This window comes from Fusarium poae, chromosome 1 (assembly GCF_019609905.1).
Source record: "Fusarium poae strain DAOMC 252244 chromosome 1, whole genome shotgun sequence".
NCBI classification, from domain to species: domain Eukaryota; kingdom Fungi; phylum Ascomycota; class Sordariomycetes; order Hypocreales; family Nectriaceae; genus Fusarium; species Fusarium poae.
The window spans coordinates 6,423,910-6,436,940 of record NC_058399.1 but is presented as its reverse complement, the minus strand read 5'-3'; the positions used below and the strand labels follow the sequence as shown (position 1 = coordinate 6,436,940).

The 13,031-nt window shown below is 47.8% G+C and overlaps 6 protein-coding genes across 6 annotated transcripts; 2 read left to right on the top strand and 4 right to left on the bottom strand.

Annotated features, from left to right (window-relative positions):
- Positions 1–423: 423 nt before the first annotated feature.
- Positions 424–803, bottom strand: FPOAC1_002077 (uncharacterized protein; the record flags this gene model as incomplete). The annotated part of the gene is made up of 4 exons (XM_044846664.1): positions 424–514; positions 567–635; positions 690–730; positions 789–803. The coding sequence occupies 4 exons, from the start codon at positions 801–803 to the stop codon at positions 424–426; spliced, it is 216 nt and encodes a 71-aa protein (XP_044712580.1).
- Positions 804–885: 82 nt separating this feature from the next.
- FPOAC1_002076 (uncharacterized protein) lies at positions 886–1,242 on the bottom strand (the record flags this gene model as incomplete). Its single annotated transcript, XM_044846663.1, has 1 exon — positions 886–1,242. The coding sequence occupies one exon, from the start codon at positions 1,240–1,242 to the stop codon at positions 886–888; it is 357 nt and encodes a 118-aa protein (XP_044712579.1).
- Positions 1,243–4,574: 3,332 nt separating this feature from the next.
- Positions 4,575–6,413, top strand: FPOAC1_002075 (uncharacterized protein; the record flags this gene model as incomplete). Its single annotated transcript, XM_044846662.1, has 5 exons — positions 4,575–4,746; positions 4,805–4,955; positions 5,012–5,976; positions 6,039–6,322; positions 6,375–6,413. The coding sequence occupies 5 exons, from the start codon at positions 4,575–4,577 to the stop codon at positions 6,411–6,413; spliced, it is 1,611 nt and encodes a 536-aa protein (XP_044712578.1).
- Positions 6,414–7,191: 778 nt separating this feature from the next.
- FPOAC1_002074 (uncharacterized protein) lies at positions 7,192–7,800 on the top strand (the record flags this gene model as incomplete). The annotated part of the gene is made up of 2 exons (XM_044846661.1): positions 7,192–7,444; positions 7,502–7,800. The coding sequence occupies 2 exons, from the start codon at positions 7,192–7,194 to the stop codon at positions 7,798–7,800; spliced, it is 552 nt and encodes a 183-aa protein (XP_044712577.1).
- Positions 7,801–8,043: 243 nt separating this feature from the next.
- FPOAC1_002073 (uncharacterized protein) lies at positions 8,044–9,049 on the bottom strand (the record flags this gene model as incomplete). Its single annotated transcript, XM_044846660.1, has 3 exons — positions 8,044–8,444; positions 8,502–8,904; positions 9,005–9,049. 3 exons carry the CDS (start codon positions 9,047–9,049, stop codon positions 8,044–8,046), a joined length of 849 nt encoding a protein of 282 aa, XP_044712576.1.
- Positions 9,050–10,701: 1,652 nt separating this feature from the next.
- Positions 10,702–12,555, bottom strand: FPOAC1_002072 (uncharacterized protein; the record flags this gene model as incomplete). Its single annotated transcript, XM_044846659.1, has 6 exons — positions 10,702–10,814; positions 10,866–11,108; positions 11,155–11,526; positions 11,574–11,787; positions 11,843–12,379; positions 12,436–12,555. The coding sequence occupies 6 exons, from the start codon at positions 12,553–12,555 to the stop codon at positions 10,702–10,704; spliced, it is 1,599 nt and encodes a 532-aa protein (XP_044712575.1).
- Positions 12,556–13,031: the final 476 nt, after the last annotated feature.

Below are 13,031 nucleotides of genomic sequence, written 5' to 3'. Positions count from 1 at the left end.
CCTGGGAGGTGATGTTCAGGGAGAAAGGTGTAGGAAAGCTCACTTTACTCCCTGCAGAGCGTAATAATTTCTAGGGGCATCAAGCTCAGTTATCTTTTCCTTAAATACATATGTCTATTACTTTTGTGCCCATTCTGATCTGAAGTCCTGCAATATTAGTAGGTAGTCATTGCCTTATGACACGTGACCGAAGAATACATACATCAAGTCTCGATCTGCGGGGTTGGCGGGGTCGTCATGAGCAAGCTCTAGACTCTACCTAGTTGAGCACCCCGCTCTGCCAGCTCATGAGATTGGTTACGATAGGAGAGAACAGGACTTGGATAATGGGCAGTTTAATAATTATATTCCAGAACGCCAGTGCAACAGAGCTCGAGATAATCTATAGGACATCGCCCGTCTCTTCTAATGCATTCCTGAAATCTACTGGGTCTTCATCTCGCCGTCCGCCTCAACAGCATGAATATGCTCGTGGCTCTCGAGGGTCTGAACAGAATCTTGGGGGAACTCGACGCTGTCATCAACAGTTAGCCTTCCATCGGTCATGCTAGAGGTGCTCAACATACGAAAAGCCCTTGATGAGGCTGTACTCATGTCCGATCTTGCCGCCCTGGTCAATAGCGTGCTGCTTAGCACTATTGGCTGTTAGCATCTGAATACTTTCCTACCAAATGCAGTCTGGTACGTACGACTGGACCTGTTCGTCGGTGGCGTCCTCCTTGCAGGTAACCTAGAGAGAGACTATCAGCTCATAGCCCGCATGTAGTCACGTCTGGTGTGGTCCTTACGATGTAAGAAGGCATGTTGGATATAGTTTTGTGATGAAAGTGGTGGTGTTGTTGTTGTTGTTGTTGTATTAGGAGAGTTGGATATGAAGCTTTCAAGTTACTGTGGCTGCGGGTGCTGCGAGTTATAAGCGTCAGTAGTTGGGCTGAAGCGTGACCACGGCCCATCATCCAGCCTGTTTGGCAGGTCTGCGTAGCTCTTGTGCGATAGGTGGTTATCGGCATCCACTTGGCTCTGCTGGTTTGCCAGATACCAATGAATCTGGTTTTCCCCTCCTTTTTGCAACTGCCCATTCCAGTATACTTTCTTGGTGGAGAGACGGTGCTTGACTGTTATAGGGTAAACTCGCGTCTTACGGCTTGTGAACATGACGCAATCTTGTAGAATCGTGTGTGTGACGTCGGCATATCTGAAAACAATGACGCGGTTTCTGCATTGCGGTGCAAGTTGTAGCATTGATGTGATTCGAATGTTGGTTTGTTTGTCAGCGTTGTGGTTGAATAGAGAGGGAGCTGGAGCAACAAACTGAGATATTGCAATGATTACTGTTTCACATCCTTACCTTGGGACAATGTCGCTATCATTCCAGACCTTGGCTGTATAAATACCACGCAGTCCAAATAACTTGTGAATTATTTAGTAAACCATGTGTAGTCCATTTCATTCAGTATCCGGGAAGACTCGATGTACATGTAAACAAACTCAAGAGACAGAGAGGACATGGCAACGATATAGGGTAAGGGAAATGCCCATGATGCCCCTCATGATCTCGACGATCCCCCACTTGTATGTACTAATGTAGCTGAGCAGCGCCTGTCAACGGGCCAGAAGTTGAACAAGCAACTAAGTGACGTAGACGATAGATAAGATAAGAGATAAGCATAACATGCTAAGCCATAATAGTATAACCCCTGTGATAGATAACCTTAACTCATCTGCTGCAGCTCTAGTAACCAAAGTAGCTTGGCATTATATTTATCCTGGTGAACCCTCAAGAGCAGACATGATGAGTAACAAGGAATAAAACAAAGTCACAATTCTTACCTGAAAAGTACGAATACACATTGACAGTTCCATTGCTTGCATGTGCTAATTTGGTACACTCGCTTGTTGGAGAGTTATGCTGAGCCAGTCAGACGCCGCAGCTACTACGATTGTGGAGAACCGAGACCGCATTCGTATTCGGGTCAAGACCTGACTGCAGCAAGCATTCAAGCTTAAAAGGAATTGAATTCGGTATTACGGGCAGTAAAGCCGGCCTTTGTTATTGCCGCGCCAAGGACAAATCCCGAGAGCATGTTCGTTAATGCGCGTGAGCTATTGTTTGCATCGATGACACTCCAGTCAGTAACTACTTGGCATGTGTAAGTGCATTGCACCTTCTGTGGCAAACGTCTCCTGTATCTAGGATGAGAGTTTCATCAACGTCGACATCACATTAAATTCAAAATATATCCGGATACTATTCCCAGATAAACGAATACGCCGTATCCATGTCTAACCGTTCCTCGGTGTGGTGTGGAACCCCGGATGATCGCGCGGACTAGAGGCGGACCCTGGAGATGAGCCTTTGTCAGCGGCAATTTGACTGGCTGTGTCCCTGACATTATAAGTCAGAGGAGCCAATGGCTGCTGATACAGAATAGAGCGAGGTGGATAGGGCGTGCAAGTAACTTTTAGGCCTGTCAGAATTTCATTGCGACCTCTCCTGTGAATATTGGCTCTGACTTTTTTCATACAATCAATGTAAATAGATGTGTAACTACGGGATATTCAATCATCTTTCATTATTTGTATATGCGTATCGGCCGACACGATCCATGCTCCTATAAGCGATTAGATCAGAGACAGCCAGGCCAGGCCAGGTCAGGATGGACAAGGTTTAAGCGGTTTGTTGTCCAGATCTCATCCCCAGATGCGCGCACTGGTCCAAGAGTCCGTCCGACCGATGTACATATTCTGCACACGCGCTGACTGAGTTTCAGTGGCGCATTCATGAGGCCAGAGTAATTATGGCTTCAGATCGGACGCAGCCGATGGCTTTATCAGACAATATAGCAACTCAATGGCACTATGAGGCTCAAAGGGGAAACATACGATCAAGTACGGAGTAGATTGGTAATACTAAGCCTTGTCCCGAATATCAGGCTAGGGGCCCGCTTAGATCTGTGACGGAAGGCGCGGAAGAAGGCGAGGCGGTGGACTTTGTAAAGAGCATTGTTAGACTAGCAGGGCTGTCTACATATTTCCTACATTGTACGGATACGATCATGGATGGTGGAGTCTCCCAACACAAGAAAGACATGAAAGCTCTGGTAGTTTGCCTATTAGCGCTTGCTTGCTGTCTATAAGTGAATCACGGTCACGCGTACGTTCCATATCTGAGCACATAGCAACAAGATGTACGAATTGGAGGTTTCAATCATGGTGGCGGTGAAAGCGATAACATGCTGACCAGTTAAAGCAATACTATCCGCGTATTAAAGACAATAAAAGCCAAGAAGTGGCCTGCTTGTTTGCTTTCCAGCTTCAGAAAAGTGAAGGTTGACGTTATTATTACTGACCAACCAGTCTTGGATCAGACACAGCTTCAAATTCGGAGACTAAACTCTGATGGGAAAGCACACTGTGCCAGCTGAACACGGTTCGCACCAAGATGGGCACATACCTAGTAAAAGGGACTCTAATATGAGAGACCCAGTAGAAAAAAAAAAGATGGGAAATTGACATGCAAACGTGCGTTTGACTCTCATCATTTGTGTAATGTAGATCTATAAAGTGAATAAAAAGTCAATTGGGTAAAAAATAATATCTTTTCATCATTGATTATAGTCTTGTATCATTGATGAAAAGAGTTTGCATTCTGTTACAGCTCAAAGAAGAACCAACCGTACTGTACCCCCCTCCATCCCCAATCAATCACGCTACAAATGCACATCGCATCTAATCTGTCTCTCCTCTCACACCCTAGTCAACAGCATCGTCTTTTGGGACTGGGAGCCACAACAAAGCTCGTAAGATGGACAGTGAATAGTAATTGGTAATTAGAAAACACTTAGAATCATCCACTTCTTCCATTGGCTCCATAGACGTACTTGATTAATGAGAGATTCATCCATCAATGACTCTGACTCTGTCGTCATGTTAAATCTCCGCTCGTTAGCGAACTCGTTCCCGTTAATCGCCCACACCCTGACCCTTGCAACCAAACCTTGACCTTTGAGACCCCAGGGCCCTCTTTTTATTTTTTTTCTGGCTGGGCTTTGTCTCGTCACGTCCGTTCCCTGTAATTGATGGGTAAGCAAGGGCGCTGAAGTGATAAAGTGATGGATAGTTTAGTTGGGTACCTGTTGATGTTACGCGGACTTAGCACCAAGACTACCTCTTACTATGCAGACGAGAGGCGTCCATGTGCGGGTCAGTCACTGGAAAAAACAAACGGCCTAGAAGACATTCAATGGACGACCAATTACTAAGGGACCTAACATTGGACCTCCCCGACTTGGAAAGAAATACAACATCCACTTCCCCTGCTTCTACATAGGTAGGTACTCTTCTCCCCTTCCCTTCCCTCCTTCTCCCTCTCCTTACCCTCCATCCCTCCTTTACCTTTTACCCAACTTCTCCTCAGTCGCAAGGAGTACTCAGTTGCTGTGAAGGACTCAGCAACAACAACAACAACAACAACGACAACAACCAGCAACACAATACCCTTGCTTGGTTGCGATACCTCGAATTCGATTGCGACGCGACTCTCACTACACTGGTTCTGTCGCCGCGCAAACACAATGGAGGCAGTCAATTCCACCGCCAGCGGCTTCTCGTCCGTCTTGGCCGGCACAAAATACGCCAACGTCAACATCCCTCCCCAAGTCGACTATGTCATCGAAGCCGTCTCCAATGCCGGTGTCTGGACTTGGGTGTTTACTTTTATCGCACTCTGTGTTGCCTATGATCAGAGTACGTTGTCTCTCTGCTGGCATTGGGAGCCACAGCACTAACCATTGATTTCGTATAGTTGCCTATATTGTCAGGAAGGGCCCTATTGTCGGTCCCGCCATGAAGATTCCCTTCATCGGCCCATTCCTCGATTCCATGGACCCTCGATTTGACGGTTACCATGCCAAATGGAGCAGCGGTCCTCTCAGCTGTGTTTCTATCTTCCACAAGTAAGGCCTCCGATAGGGCAATAAAACATTGACCGTACTGACATGTAGCTCCTTAGGTTTGTCGTTATCGCTTCCACTCGTGATATGGCTCGCAAGGTCTTCAACTCGCCTGCCTATGTCAAGCCCACAGTCGTCGACGTTGCCCCTAAGCTTCTTGGACACGACAACTGGGTTTTCCTCGACGGAAAGGCTCATGTTGATTTCCGCAAGGGTCTCAATGGTCTCTTCACCCGCAAGGCTCTCGAACTTTACCTGCCCGGTCAGGAGGAGGCTTACAACACTTACTTCAAGCACTTCCTCAAGATGACCAAGGACGCCGGCGGCAAGCCCGTTCCTTTCATGCACGAGTTCCGTGAGGTCATGTGTGCTGTATCTTGCCGCACTTTCGTCGGTCACTACATTTCCGATGAGGCTGTTACCAAGATCGCCGAGGACTACTACCTCATTACCGCTGCTCTCGAGCTTGTCAACCTCCCCGTTATCCTTCCTTACACCAAGTCTTGGTACGGCAAGAAGGCTGCTGATATGGTCCTGGCCGAGTTCTCCAAGTGTGCTGCCAAGAGCAAGGTTCGCATGGCCGCTGGTGGTGAGGTTACCTGTATTATGGATGCCTGGATTCTGTCCATGATCCAGTCTGACCGCTGGCGCGAGGCCGAGGAGAAGGGCGAGCCCCACAACATCGAGAAGCCCTCTCCCCTCCTCCGCATGTTCAACGATTACGAGATTTCCCAGACTATCTTCACCTTCCTCTTCGCTTCCCAGGATGCCACCAGCAGCGCCGCCACGTGGCTCTTCCAGGTTACCGCTCAGCGACCCGATGTTCTTGACCGTGTCCGAGAGGAGAACATCAAGATCCGCAACGGTGACCCTAACGCTCCCATTACCATGGACCAGCTCGAATCTCTTACATACACCCGTGCTGTCGTCCGTGAGCTCCTCCGATGGCGCCCTCCTGTCATCATGGTTCCTTATGTCACCAAGAAGGCTTTCCCCCTGACCGATGACTACACCGTTCCCAAGGGTAAGTCCAACAACACTTTGATTCTGTATTGTGGACCCCAGACTGACTTTCAATCTTCACAGGCTCCATGTTGATTCCCACCACTTTCATGGCTCTCCACGACCCCGAGGTGTATGACAACCCTAGCCACTTCGACCCCGAGCGATACTACAGCGGCGACGCCGAGGAGAAGGGCTCCAAGAACTACTTGGTTTTCGGTACCGGACCTCACTACTGCCTCGGCCAGGTCTACGCTCAGCTCAACCTGGCTCTCATGATCGGAAAGGCCTCTGTCATGCTTGACTGGAAGCACCATGCTACCCCTAAGTCCGAGGAGATCAAGGTCTTTGCCACCATTTTCCCCATGGTATGTTCATACGCATCTGCTAGATCTGATAACAGAAACTAATATCTAAAAGGATGACTGCCCTCTTACCTTTGAGGAGAGGAAGTGGTAAGCGGTACCACACGATCTATTCTCGAATCGGGAATAGATACCGCTTGCGGTCATATTTTCGACGTTCCTGATGTCCTCGATCGGTTCACCAACCGAGAGGCATCTGATGAGGAACTTGTCGAAAAGAATCGGCCGAGGAACGTGGCTGTGAAAGGTCAATGTTTCTGGGGAAGAAAAGCAAACTGAACACTGGACTTTCCAGAAGTAATTGGGCAAAATCCCAGAGATGCAGTTTAAAGACCCATGCAGCTCCATGGACGAAAAGAAGAGACATGATGGATATCAGTTTTAATACCTATTCTCGGTGTATATATTGGCAGCCCGAGGGCTTTTGAGATGAATGGGCCATAGACATGATTGCCATGATTACAACATGGCATTTGGACAGCGAAATGAAAAATAATTCAAGATCAATAATAAACACGATGGCAGAATGACTTGGTGTTTCCCTTTAACCAACGTCAGCACAAGGGAGATTCATGATCACGCTGCTGAGCTATGAGCATAGACACAATTCTTATACCGATTGTAGTAATTCCTATCTTGGAAGAACTTTGATGGACGTAGATTATAGCATTGAGAGTGATATTGTAGGTTGTTCTCTATAATACCTTAGTACATTGTGCTCGTCTTGTCATTTAACAATTGTTACATCACCCCCACTCAAGCTTCCGAGGTCAAGAAGATACCTTAGTCAGTCAACTTAGTTAGCTTAGCACAAGATTCGTCATTTTGAACACCAATACAACTTCCTTCGTGACAATACACAATAAATTAAAATGGCGTCCCGTCGCACCCTCGTCTCCTCAGCTTTGCGCGCCTCAGCTGCCGTTCGTCCCGCGCGGCCTATCTTCACAATCGCAGCCCGCACAGCAAGGCCCTCGCTAGCACCACGGGCATTTGCGCCCTTTGCTAAGTCGTTGCGAAACTATAGCGTCAAGGAACAACCTACAAAAGACTTCAAGAAATGGGAATTTGAGGAATTGAAAAAGCTTGTGGAAGATGGCACTCATGACAATATAGTCATTGTTGGTATGCTTGTCCCTTCCGGCGTGTACAATACATATACTGACTGATATTGCGCTACAGATGTCCGAGAACCGTACGAGCTGTTTGAGACGGGCAAGATTCCTGGCGCGATCAATATCCCCATCACAACGGCAGTGCAGAGTTTTCATATCCCCGAGGAGGACTTTGAGGAGATGTACGGGTTCGAGAGACCTTCAAAGGACAAAGAGCTACTGTTTTACTGCAAAGCTGGTGTCCGCGCAAAGTCGGCCGCGCATTTGGCTGAGCATGCCGGTTGGAAGAAGGTGAGCGATTATCCTGGGAGCTGGCTAGACTGGGCGGCGCAAAACGGGCCTGTTGAGAGTGTCAAGCGATCTTAGGGATCAATTGCATTGCATCTTAGCGAAAAGGATGGGACAAAGGGAGGTAAAATTTTGATCAGATGAAAGCGCCTTCTAACTTATTGTACAAACAATGCCAAAAAATGATATGTTTCCCAAAACTCCATTTTGGTTACACTGTGGCCGCAGTTGAAGCCCGGGACATAGTCTCTAACACGTGTCATTCAAACCCTTATATCCATCCCTTCTTATCTTTTTAATCAAACTCCCCGAACTAGTCCCTTAAAACATGCGGTCACCCTTGCCCTTATCTGGTGTGCTGGACACGGGGCTGCCATGGGCAAAGAAGAGGATCTTGATGGCAAGCGCCAAACCGGCGTGTAGTAGCACAACGACGACCAGCAGAATCTTGCTGACCTGGCGATCTGTGGCGCTGAGAACAGGATACAGGTTGCGCAGCAGGAACGCGACCGAGATGCCGTAACCAACACCAACAAAAACCCAGTTGAGAATGGAAATGGGTGATGAGCTGATAAGGGCCACAGGAATCCAGATCAGGTTAGAGTAGCCGTATAGAGCCCAGCACTCGAGAAGATTGGCGGATTCGCTGCCGAAGTATTTGAGGGCAAGGAACAGACCCATGGGGATGAAAAGAGTGTAGCCATAGATGAGGCCGGCGGCGCCTGGTTTGATGTTAGTATGTAATTCCCCGACAACAGTGCTTTAGACGTTAGACATACCGCTCAACAGCTTGAAATCGTAAAGGAACGGTCCCTTGCCCGTATCAGACATATACTGACTGATAGTACCTCCCAGGAACAGAATCAAGACAACTGTTGTGGCGATCCAGAATGGTCCGTATAAATCAGGGTTGCCCTCGAGAACATCAAGAAAGTTTGCCCGGGGGAAGAGAGCAGCCCAGCAGCGGGACAGAACAGCGGAAGTATCGACATCAAAGAACTGCGCATAAAAGTTCATGCTCCAGAGGAAGCGCTTGGATGAACCTGAGCCGCTCGAAGCTGTGGCCGGGGCAGGAAGACCGCTGCCGCCCGAAGGAGGCTTTCGGGTGTTGGGATTTGTGTCGTTGAAGTTGGACGTGTGGAATTCGAGATCTTCTTGGAGGTCGGTGTGGCCGAGATCACCCTAAGCATCATGTTAGTTCAGATGTAAGAGTATATGAAAAGTACTGTTGCTAGGCATCGTCGCAGGAGCTTGCTTGATGAAGCTAGAAGGGCCTGTGTACCTCATCGTCAACGTCGACGACGGCGTCGTATCCTGAGCCAGACATTGTGGAAGCTGGTAATCAATCGTTGAATTGCGTTGAACTGATGTAGCGAGCGACTTGTTCGTAGTTGGCGATGTGTACGTGGTTAGAACAGCGCTATTACAAGGGAGGGTAAAGTTGCAGCTACTTGTCACAGGTCACTCACTGTCAGCTCCAATTGGGACAGTTTGGCAGTTGTCGTAATTCAGGAGCGCGCGCAGCGTGTCAAGCTCGGCTACCGAAGTTTAAGCGGCGCCTGATGATTTACAGCTTTTGTCTTATCACAACCATGTGCATGATTATCAGTGGGGCTCAAACATGAAACACCCTGCAAAGCGAGGGATAGGGTGAGCTACGTACTCCAATTGATGGATTTCATATGTTGGAGTAGGATTTGCCTAGGCATGCACGATGCTATGGTCGCAAAGCGCGTTTCTTTATACATCTTGTAATCCTGTAGCATTGTTCAATCCAGCCGGGTCAAGACGCGCACAGATGAATTCCCCACACACAATCACAGCCATTTCATTACACAAGCATTGTTTGAAGCTTGAATGCTTTTTATTTCTTTTGAGGGGTCTGGCCGGGACACCTTACGGCACGGCACATCGTCATATGGGCATCATCTAGAATGTATTGCCGGAGCTGCACATGCTATTTTAAAAAACAACCAGCCTCGTGTGAACAAAAGAAAGCTCTCCTCTGTCCTCGCCATCGACCCCCAAATGCCAAATCCCAGACGCCATATCCATGGAGTAATCGTTTATTTGAGCTTCTTCTTAGGTCGGAGCTGGTTGGTGTGACCACACTTGCGCTTGCGGCAGTTGGTAGCACGGGGAGGGAGACGGGCCTGAGAAAGACTATTAGAATCCGATGCGCTCTGCGCGAATTGAGGTGAAGTTCGACATACGTAGCACTTGCGGCAGATCATCTTGTCGCAGTTGAACTTGGAGGCAAGAGCCTTGAGCGAAGGCTCAATGATACCACCACGGAGACGGAGAACAAGGTGCAGAGTAGACTCCTTCTGGATGTTGTAGTCGGAGAGGGTTCGGCCATCCTCGAGCTGCTTGCCAGCGAAGATCAATCGCTGTTGGTCCGGGGGAATGCCCTCCTTGTCCTGGATCTTGGACTTGACATTGTCGATGGTGTCCGAGGACTCGACCTCGAGGGTGATGGTCTTGCCCGTCAGGGTCTTCACGAAACTGGACGGCGCTGTTAGTAAACGAACGGAAGGAGGCGAATTTGTCGATATTTCGGAATCGGCGGGTTCGAGCTTACATCTGCACTACATTGAAAGTCAGTATTCACGTCTTCGCTCATTTATTTGCGGCCACAAGTAGGGGGTATACTCACTCTTGACTGATTTCTGTGCCGGTGACGATGTGAGGATTGGAAAGCCGGCTTCCTTTCTGCGTGCAATATTGGTGGGGCGAAAGGGAAACGAAAGGGAAGGAAAGCCCTAAAGGTACGAAGGGTCACGTGCATCGCACCTGCCATTTTTGATATTGGGTTGAGGGGCAGTGGGCAGTGGGCAGCAGCAGGGGGGTGGATCCATCACTTCGCACTCATGATATCATGCCCTGTTCTTTCCTCCAAAGCTTAGGCCACACGAGGTGTAAGTCAAATTAAGCAGGTGGCTGGAAATAATGGTATTGTTCTCTTGATAGGTACTGTTATTATAGCATCTCCTCATCTTCTTTACGTCGAGCCATTTGCCAACCTAGTATTTTCTGCTCCAACATGTAAACAGCCTGTACTGCTTCATCTAGCGATAAGCCTGATATATGACCTTGACAACTTGTTAGCTTTCAAGACTTTTGGGATGTGTATTAAGACTTACCAGCAGCTTTATACAACGCCTGTGCTGTCTCGTTTAAATCTTCTACTGAACGGAATGCTTCATAGTTCGGCTCCAACATAGTTTCGTCCTCTTGTTCGGATCCTTCTTCTCCAGCGATTGTAATAGCTCGGCCTAGGATCTGCCTTATTTTGTGATCATTGTCCTTCTCGGTGTTCTCTGCTGAGAGGGTTTCGGGGGGCGGAGCGTTCTCTGATGGGAAGAACCTTGTGATCACCGAGTCACCTACAAGTTGTCAGTGTATATATCTTGACGTGCTCAAGCAACTTACTCTTCTTATCAATTGTACTGGCAATATGAGCGAAGTATTGGTCGAGCTCTTCGGCTGTCATGGAGGTAACTTGGTCCACGGTGATATTGTCAAAGCTAGGCCCCTTTTCAGATGCCTGCGATGGATCTATCAATTCGTGAATGTCTTTCTGCCACTTCGCCCAGTCAAATTTTATTTTCGACTCAGTCTCTGTTACCTGAAGCAAGGGAGCGTGGCGCCCCAGTGGAAAACACAGTTTTGCTGCAACAATAACAACCGAGATGAGAAGAATCTCGGGGTAATCAATGTGAAAGCGTCGTGACTGTTCAATAGGTAATTGGAAAGAGAAGCTCATCACTGATAGTATACTTTTAGCAGTGATAATTGCTTCAACTACAACACAATTAGCGCATAGTGACCAGTGTCATAGAAGAACGCACCTGGCAAGCTGAGCTGTCTGACAAAATGAACCAAGGTCGGTGTTTCATTGATGGCAGGAAATACCATTCCATAGTTGTGATTATACGATAGCGCAAGATCTAGCACTGCATTGTGCAAGTCGATACCCTTGAGAGGCCAGCGAAGGGGTAGCTTGAGCGCTCTTGTATAAGCAGAAGGCAATCGATCCTGCATTTCTTGCGGCAGATCGTAATACTGAGAGTCATTAACACGCGAAGGGAAAAATACAGTTTTCCGAAATACGACTTACCGATCGTTTGTACGGTATTCGTCCGGCATTGGCCCAAAGACACAGCTCACCGATGGCTGTAGGTATCCTGAGCAGTAAACATCCAAGATAGCACAAAGCCAGGGTGTCAATCATCCTGGGCATTGGCCAGTCTGGGTTTTCTTCCGGATTCCAGCTCTGGGCTCTTGTGCGTTGCTTCTTGGGCGCGTCATTTTTGCTCTTGTCATCAGCTGTAGGCTGGGAGCTGAACAATGCTAGACCTTCATCTTGTTCTGCTTGTTGCGTCTCTTCTCCCACAGGAGGCGCACCACCGCCGCGGGTGCGAAGATCCCAAAGGTCGCGGACCACAGTCTCGAGTTCCTCCCGATGGCCTTTGCTCTTTACAAGCCATAAAAGTTGGTTTCTCAAAATCAACTGCAGGCATTCGAGAAAGAGATTCCTTCCTGCTTGACCAGTGAGATGTCGAAGCTCTTTTTCTCTAACTTCCTTTTCCTTTCTGGCTGCTTTTCCAAGGTTCCCAGCATCCACCTCGTCACCTATATCGAATTGAATAAATCCCTGTTTGGTTGTATTAGTCGGTCAATATCGAACACCGGTAATATCGCGCCGCATACCTCAACTTGATGTCCGTTGGAGCAGAAGCGCAGGCCATTCTCCAGATACCATCGCCTGGCACCACATTCTGGGCATCTTTCACCGCGTGGAAACTTGCGAAGATCTCGCCGTTCGTCCATGATTCTGATAAATCATGTCATTGCACTGCTAAAAGAGGGCTTCTCTTCTCAAAATCCGGTCACTCAGTACAATGTCAAGTGATTTGAGTTGTGATGTTTTGCACAGACAAAAAAAAGTGGTCAAAGCTAAGCTAAAACAAAGCAAAGCCAGTGTAGCATATTATTTGTCGGCGGTTTGTCGCAACCGAGAATTTTAATAGCAACACAAGCTGTAAGGCAACAAAATCATACTTTGTCTATTGTCTATTCATCACACCTTACACCCGACTTCTCAATTACATGAAAAACATCATTTATCAGGCCTGTACTTACTTACATTTACCACTGAAATAGACATTAAATATAGCAATCATTTTGTCTTTCGTTCCAAGTGAATACATTAACAGGTTTCAGCTCAAGGTTATCACTAGATGGTCAAAAAAATGATTCACATCACCAAGAAGACATATGTAATCGATCAACTCCAAAGCTCTCCC